The following is a 9,137-nucleotide window of genomic DNA, read 5'->3' on the forward strand; positions in this document are numbered from 1 at the left end:
TATATATATATATATATAGATGGATGAACTATTCAAACTTTTTTTGAGATATCAAAATCCAAATACATATACGTTTTTCCTGGTAATATAACTGGTTTGATATTATTGTTTCTATAGCGTAGTTTTAACATTTATATCAAATGAGCTCTAAACTTTTGTTATTTGTTACAAAATCTAACAGAAAAAAAACAGCATTGTTTTCATTTCAAAGCAAATTTTTACTCTTAATACTAAAATTCCCTCTTAATACTTTGACTTCACACATTTTTTCTGACTGTTGGCTCAAAGTATTCGTGAATTGTATTTTTGTTTATAATTAATTTACTTTATTTATGTTTCTTTACAGATGAGACAAGAAATGTTGTGGTGACAAGCGCATCTTCCCATAAAGTATAATTCATTGTGAGTACTTTAATAAATTTAAACTTCTTTTTGCCCATTATTGATTTTGTATAAAACCGTGCTTAGATTTTTGAAGAGTCACTATATTTTTGATTCTAAAGGAATCACGCATAAAATTTTGAAGAAAAAAATTAATATTATCAATGATTTAAAAAAACTCTTATGTTACAATTACAATTGATATTTCGTATTATATTTCAGTTATTATTTTTATTGCTTGAATTATTGGTGGTTTCATGAATTTCAAATAGGAAACTTATTATTTTTCGTTTTTTTCCTAAAAAAATCACCTCAGTTAACAAAAATGTTATTAAAAAAATTACAAACAGTGAGCAGCTTGAAAATTCACGTTTTCCGACACTTCTGGAATTCTTCATGCTACAATTACGCTGCATTAAAATATCGAGAATTTATAGTACATTGTGTTAAAATATCGGAAAACATGTCTCAAGCTTCAAAAAAAAATGGTAGAAGAATAATTTGAATTGACGATGAAATACAACACAAAATTGTACAAAGAAAATATTAATTAAATGCACGATTAAAAACTCGCATGTCGTAATAAAATTTGGAAAAAAATCACGTCAAAACCCTCGTCTAAATCACGTGGAAAAACACAGCAATAGTTGCAAAATAAAAATCGCTTAAATTACGGTGAAATCAGCATGAATAAAGGGATTCAGTAAGTAATTATTTAAAAGCGTTATTTAAAATTCGCATGTCGATATATAATTCTGAATTTTTAAGACCACGTGGAAATGTAAAGCAATATCTGCTGGAAAATAGTTGAGAAATAAATTGGGTTTACGACGAAATCGGTACGAACAAAGCTCGTAACAAAAGAGATAATTTAAATGTGTCGTCATGATATCGAAGTAAGAATTTGGCATTTTCAAAATCACGTGGAAAAGAGCAAAAAAAAATTGCCTTTCAAAAAAAAAGTTTTTTTTTTCAAAAAAAAAAAAAAAAATCATTTCGTCTTACGGTGAAATCGGTGTAAATAAAGAAAGCCAAAAAATGCGCGATTAAAATATATAAAATAATAAATGCACGATTTAAAGTTCGCAAGTTGTAAATCGTATCAAATGTATCGGCATTTTTAAAAGTCCCGCAGTGGACTGGTCGTAAAGGCACGGTTCCTACTAGAACACTGAAGTAAAGCGTCACTGGCTGCGGTCAATAAGCGGGTGATTGACCACTTTGATCAGCCTACGTAGGGGCCGAGGGTGTGCGGTATCGGTCCTTGTTAAACTGTTCTACCGTAAATTGCTTCAAGCGCAGGTCGCCGGGCTACCAAAGCGGAGGAGCCATCCCCTCTGCTGAGGATTAAAATTATGATGGCATGTCTTCGGATCATCCTCGGGGATGTTTCCTAGACCGTCGCCAATAGCCCATTATGCAGATCTAGTGTGACGTAAATAAAATACCTATCTACTTTTAAAACCCACGTGGAAATTTGTAAATAAACTGCCAAAATAAAAGGATCGAAAAATTTCTTGGATTTAAGATTAAATGTGCAAACATAAAGCGAGACAAAAAGTGATTACTCAAATTCGAAATTCGCGTATCTTGATATCGCATTAGAAGTATATTGGTTTTTTTTAAAAACCATGCAAAATTCCGAAACAATTACGGCGGAAAAAGCGATCGAAAAATATAGATTTGCAATGGAATCTATGTAAATTGAACTCGTCAAAAAGTGATGACTCAAATGTGAAATTCAAAATTTTCGAATTTTTTTAATTTTTCAATTTTTTTTACTGTGGTTTTCAGTAGCTTTTGTGGGACGCACATCAACAGTCGACGGGCCGCAGTTTGTGTGCCCCTACTACAGTCTACTCTGGGGAAATATACTTATACCGCAATAATCTATATCTGTATAAAGAAAAGGTTAACAAAACTCTGGATAAAGTGCTTGATTTGTTTCTTTGCTGTTACTATGGTAATGAAATAATTGCAATAAAACATTTAAATAACTTCTATAAAATGAAAGTAGTATATGTTATGTATTGCTATGGTCCAAAGGTCAAAGATCAGGTCATGAGAGATGATCTTTTGAGTAGCTTTCTCCTTCTGTTGAATAAAAAATACTTGAGAGGATGGTATACCTAAGAAAATGGAAAATGTATCTATATTTTTTGGTTATACTACGGTAGTAACTTTTCATCTCAAATTCTCTTTCAAATCCACTAGTAGTTTAAAATTTCAAGCATCGAAAATATGTGTTCAGGCAAACCTAGAGTAGCCATGAAGTAAAAAATACCGTAAAGAAATTTTTCAAAATATTAAAATAAAAGCAAATTGTGAGAGAACTTAGGATTACGCAATGGGAAGTTCTCTTCCAAAAATATGCTTCTATTTTGATATTTTGAAAGAAATTTTTTCAACAATTGAAACTTCATGGTCTCTTCTAGGTTTTCCTGAAAGCACTTTTTCATATTTTAAAAATTTTAAATTAGTGGACTGATCGTTAAGACACGGTTCCCAGCAGATCACCGAAGTCGAGCATCACTGGCTGCGGTGAGTGTGCGGGTGGGTGACCACTTGGATCAGTCTGCGCAGTGTTTCCCAGACCGTCGCCAACAGCCCATTGTGCAGCTCTAGTGCGACGTAAATGAACTACAACAATTATTTATTTTTTGATAAATAAACAAAAAGACATTTCTAACGCATTGAAGGACCACCATGGCCAAGCAGTATCGCCCACTTGACGTTCTGAAGCGTGGATGTAGAGGATTCGAATCCCACAGAACCCTATGGTTGTAAATTATCGTTGTCCTTCATTAAATTGTTCTGTTCTGATATTTATTTATTTACCCATACGTAGGCAGGCTTGTGTACTCATTATAAAGAACAGCTTATAAGCTTTTATCAAAGATGCACAAATTAGAGAAAGGTATCATTAAGATATATCCAGGTTTATAGTTTGATTCGAACCTACTACCTGACGCCACAGTATTTTTTTTGTCTTTCGAGTGGGGGGTCCTTCCTTCTGTTCTACGTGTTTTGCTTTACCCATGGTTTATAAACCGTACTTAGTAATAAAAAGCACATAGGCTTGATTATGAATGTAATTAAATAAATAAGTTATGGGCGTCTCCCTAACCAAGGAGTCTCACCGTTACACCGAGCACTCTGTGATGTGGAGGTAGAGGATTCGAATCCCGTCGTATGTATGTACTTTTGTAACGTCATTCTCTAACTTGTGTCATCTGCTCTTCAACTTGACAAGGGCTAGTTAGCGGTACTTTGTGATGATCACACAGTCTGCATATGCGCTTGTAATAATAAATAAAACATCTGCATCAATAAATAAATAATTTATTGTAAGGGGACGTCCAAGTGGTACCACCGTTTTGCTAAACGCTCTATATCCTTGTATGTATCTTTGTGCTGTTCTTACACTGAATATGCGTTCATAAGCCGTTCGTTGTATCGAACACATACACCTGCATACGTACGTTTAACAATAAATAAATAAGCTAAATTAATAGATTTTGACGTCTGAAGAGTGTCAGTTCAAAGAGAAAAATTATTATACTTATCTAAATTCATTAATTTAAGGAAAACAATTACAATTATGTTACGGTTATTTTATATATAAGAGAAATATTTATTTAAATTTTTGTGTTTATTGCTTCTTTTTATAATTTGAGATGTATTAATTTTGAAATTCTAAACTGTTTTGGACGAGAATATCGCTCAAAAAGAATATTTATAAACTATGTTGCGTCCCGCAGTGGACTGATCGTTAAGACACGGTTCCCAGCAGATCACCGAAGTCAAGCATCACTGGCTACGGTCAGTGTGCGGGTGGGTGACCACTTGGATCAGTCTGCGTAGGGACCGAGGGTGTGCGGTATTGGTCCTCGTTAAACTGTGCTACCGTAATGTGCTCGACTTCGCGCGCTGGTCGTCGGGCTACCGAAGCGGGGGTGCCATCTCCTCCGCAGAGGATCGAAATTGTGATGGCATGTCTTCGGATCATCCTCCGGGATGTTTCCCAGACCGTCGCCAATAGCCCATTGTGCAGCTCTAGTGCGACGTAAATTAACAACAACAACAATCGTTGTATCGAACACATACACCTGCATACGTACGTTTATCAATAAATAAATAAACTAAATTACAGATTTTGACATCTAAAAAGTGTCCGTTCTATGTGAAAAAGGATTATACTTGTAAGTTTTCTTTATCTTAATTCATTTATTTAAGGAAAACAATTAGAATTATGTTTCGGTTATTTTATATATAAGAGTAATATTTATTTAAATTCTTGTGCTTATTGCTTCTTTTAATAATTTGAGATGTATTAATTTTGAAATTCTAAACTGTTTTGGACGAGAATATCGCTCAAACAAGAATATTTATAAACTATGTTGCAGTATCTGGTGAGCGAATGTTCCCGGTGGTTGGTGAACGAGCAGAGGGTAGTAACTCTTAACCTTTTTTTTTGATTGATTTATTGAAATTACATACATTTGCTGACTTGTGTGCTCAATATAGGCTTATAAGTAATTGTCAAGTAGAAAATACAGATAGAACAATTCAGAGAAAGACATCACAAAGAATACATCCAGGGTTACGCGGGATTCGAACCCGCTACCTCCACGCTTAACAGAGCGTTTGGACCGACGATACCGCTCGGCCAGGGAGGCCCCTTTTTTTTTGAATCTATCCGTGCATTTCTTATTTACTATTTTAAATTAACTTAACGAATTTCATGTTGATTGATCTCTTTGATTTATTAATTTTTTTAATCTGCTCGTTCACATAGTTTGAAAAACCTAACTTCAAAAAGAAGAAAAAAAATCTTTTGAAATTTTAAATTGTGTGTTACAAGCTCAAGCAATTCAGTGTAGCTTAAAATAACGATCAGTGTCCTAACCAATGCACGATTTAATTTTTTAAAATTATTGTAAACGCGCTATTCTTATTTTGTGTGCGATGATCTGGAGTTAAAAGTGATAGATCCAAATCAGAGAAGTTTCTACCGATCAACTTCAGTAAGTAATCGATCGTTCTATAGATTAAAGAAAGCAAAATGTCTGTTATAGACATTTTTCTAGGGGTTCTCATTTGGCCATTTCGATATTTCAATGCTCATAAAATTTCCATACATAATATTTTAAATGTTTACAACAATTTAGCGTAGGATTTCGAGTATTTAAACTTTCCTTCCATTTCTTTTAAATAGAGTCTATTTAATCATGTTATTGAATTTTTGTTAAGAAGTTTTAAACTATGTTAAATTCCTTTTCTATATTTTTTTTAAAAAATTCTTTTATGAACTATGTTAAAAAAATACATTCATTTATATAAGATTCCTTTTGGTGAAAGATATTTTATTGAGATACCTTATTGATATTTCATTAAATAAAACTTTTTTTTTATTAATTATAAATATACATCTTTATATCTAACACTAACGTGGTATTTTCTAGTTAAAGCTTGCAAAGTTAGTGACTTACTAACGATAAAATTATCTAAAGATCCTGCACTAATAATGGCAAAATGAGTAAAATTCGAACAAAATTATGTATAGTGCATTTCAGCCCTTGCAAATAGCAACTTGTCAAACTTTCTAATAGAGTTGATTTATTCTGTTTAATTCCTAATACAGAGAAAGTAATTCCAATTCAAAAGTTCTGTATTATGCGGTGCTGTCAACAACAACGGTAATTGCATTCTGTTTGCAATAAACTTTGCCTCTTGACAACAGTGCTGTTTTGATACCGAAGAAATAAACACATAGTTCTGTTTTGTTTAGGATCGATTTGTTTTCAACTACTAAATAAATCATTATTTACGAAATATTAAGTGCTTCGTAATTCATTCCTAAGTCACCCTCATTTTGTTAAAGAAATTGTTTGAAAGTTTGAGACAGTAGTTAACTAAGCCGTGTCGTTTTATTTGTACAGATTTAGTTTGTCGTTTTATTTGTATTGTCTAAAATTTAGAACACATTTTGAATGGAATGTAGAGGAATAAAACATTGCCGGTAAGTTTTTATTTTAAATCTTCATAGTTAGTTAGAACTTCTTCATTAGAGAACATTAATTCATACATAGTTTTAATTTGTTTGGATTCTTTGTTTTCAACTAATTCTTTTATTTCTAACTTTATTTCTGTAGTTAGAATGTATCATAAAAATTTAATTAATTTAAATATTTTCGATATCGTTGTTTTTAAAAGTTTGCAATAAATATTTGTATTTAAGGTAATGAATATTAGTGTGCTGATTTTATATTTAATAAATATCTAGAAAATTATATTTGTCACTATATAAAAAATTTGTAAGCTTCCCTGTTTTTTGGGTGTTTAATTTTACGGCACATTTTGTTTTACATTTCTTTTTTGCTGCGCAAAACGATAAGACTTAGAAACTTGAAATTACTAAGGGGTATAAAAACGACGAAATAAAAAAAATTAACCATTGATAATTTATTCAAGAATTATTAGCCGTTAAGACAAGTACAAAATACCATGTGGGATGCTCTACAGTCCGCAGAAATGCAATAGTAGAGTTGAACTTTGACCCTTTCAGCTATATATTTTCATTTATAAATCACTTCTATTTTTGAATTTAACTATAGTTTTTTTGGCGAAAATCTAATTCGTTTGAAAATTATTGAAATTTTAAGTGCTTATTTTGCCAAATTCTTTCCTCACATTTTGTTTTCTTTAAGTAATGGCCGTTGTAAAGACATTTTATTTATAAGCACTTTTATAAGCACTTTTTTATAAGCAAATAAAAAAATAAATTAAATAAGGAGTAGTGAGAGTGATTGTATGTTTTCAAATATAGAACTTAACGTTTAAATTGGAAATTCTAAAATGTATGAAAAAAGCTTGATTCAACAGAGATAAAAACAGTTTCCAATTTGAAATGCTATGTTATAAAGTTATTATTTATGGGTAAAATGAATTCTCATTTATTTCTTCCCATTATTATATAAACTTGGCTTATATTCTCCCAAAATTATTTTATTTTCAATTGCAACTGATTATCTTTCACATCCAGGTTCATTTCGTTACGATTAACATATTAACAAATTATTCTTATATATGATTATAATAATTATATATTTTATAACAAAACGATCGTTTTTTTTTCTGAATCGGAAGCAATTGAGTTGGCGAGTAGTGTGAATTTGGGTGGAGTATCCGAGTGATTTAAATAATAATAAATAAGCAAAGATAATAATAAATAAAAAAAAAGATAATATAAGCAAAAATAATAATAAATAAAAAATTTATTTATTTTTTAAAAATGAGCAAATTAAACCAAATGAGAAAACAGAAACGTTTTGGTATGAAAGAAAAAAACACAATACTTACGTCAATATAAAACACATTACACATTTTTTGTTTGTACTGAGTTGCAATTTATGCTGATAGAATAATGTTCTCAAATATATAAACTGTTGAGATGTGCAAAAATGAAACTGATATTTTAAAAACTTGACATTGGATATGATTAATTTATTGATATCATAGGGGGAGGAAGGAAGTGAAAATAAAATTGATTCCACTATTCAGCAGGGTCATCAATAAAATAGAATTTTTTTTTAATTGCGATGAATTAAAACACACCTGTCTTCCTTTTAGATTTCGAAACAATGTAGTTTGCCCCCGAGCTTCCGCATTTTGATCATGATTTACGTTCCAATTGTGTGGCAATATGCCAGGCAGGCGATTCGATTGTTTTGCTTTATGTTCTGATGGCATGTTGGCGAATGGTAATGGGTTTTTACCCTAAGAGTGGAATGTTGTTTTGATGTCATAAATCTGTTTCTAATGTCTGTCTAAATTTTATATGTTGGTATAAAGTCCTAGACCGCATTAGAAAAGTTTATTAAAAAATGTTGCTTGTTTTGATGTTGCCATCAATGTTTCCAATCACGCTATTTTACAGAAATAAAAAAAAAATCGAAATTAAATGAAAAATATTTAGTTTTAGAGCTTTATCATAGTTTTATTTCTTATACCTTGCAAAAATATCTTCTGTTCATAGAATGTTATGTTCGATCACATTTTAAACTAAATAAATAATACTCAAATCGAAAATAATAAGATTTTAAGATTTTAAAATAATAAGATTCATATACGAACTCTCACAACCTATCACACTGTAAACTGTGAGCTAAAAATATCTAACAAACAATTGCTACAAAAACTTCCACAACCTGTCATCAACATTGTAAAGTTATTTAATTCTCAAATATTTAAATTACCCCGTCCTGAATAGTGAACTTCTTCAAACCTAAGAGGTTAAAGGAATGTAAAAAATATTTTAATCACAACAATAAAGAATTGCAACGCCATTGTAAAAGTAGTCATAAATCTGACATATTTATATGAAAGCATTTTAGAAATGACATCATGTAGCAAGAGTTGAAGCTCTTGATATTTGATAAGGTTGGAGCTATCTTGAACCCTTTTAGAACTGGAGGGTATCTTTTTTTTTTTTGAAATAATGCTTTCATTTCTCCTCNTTTTTTTTTTTTTTTTTTTTTTTTTTTTTATAGAAATAATGCTTTCATTTCTCCTCGTTTTTATATACGAAGTTTTTTATGCGGCTTTTTAGAGAAATGCGAAACTGCAATAAAAAAGATAGCAGTTTGCATTTATCGGATCTTAAATTTTAAGTGATCTGTACGCTCAAGTTTGATACTGATGCACTTCTCTTTCATATGTTCCAGAGACTATATTCCAGAGACTATATATATATA

The 9,137-nt window shown here is 30.8% G+C and overlaps 1 protein-coding gene across 5 annotated transcripts in view; it reads left to right on the forward strand.

Moving 5' to 3' along the window:
- The window catches only part of LOC107451619 (beta-1,4-glucuronyltransferase 1), a 73,111-nt gene that overhangs the window by 22,714 nt on the left and 41,260 nt on the right, over positions 1-9,137 (forward strand). For 2 of the 5 annotated variants that reach the window (XM_043051963.2, XM_043051962.2), the window contains exon 2: positions 347-402. Coding sequence is in view for 1 of the 5 variants with exons in the window: in XM_043051959.2 (XP_042907893.1) it covers positions 6,375-6,403 (29 nt within the window). In the remaining 4 variants the exon portion in view is untranslated. Of the gene's footprint in view, positions 1-346; positions 403-1,593; positions 5,409-6,127; positions 6,404-9,137 lie in introns of those variants that run through there. The other 3 variants (XM_043051960.2, XM_043051961.2, XM_043051959.2) reach the window with 2 other exon arrangements.

This window comes from Parasteatoda tepidariorum, chromosome 7, assembly GCF_043381705.1.
Source record: "Parasteatoda tepidariorum isolate YZ-2023 chromosome 7, CAS_Ptep_4.0, whole genome shotgun sequence".
Classification (NCBI taxonomy): domain Eukaryota; kingdom Metazoa; phylum Arthropoda; class Arachnida; order Araneae; family Theridiidae; genus Parasteatoda; species Parasteatoda tepidariorum.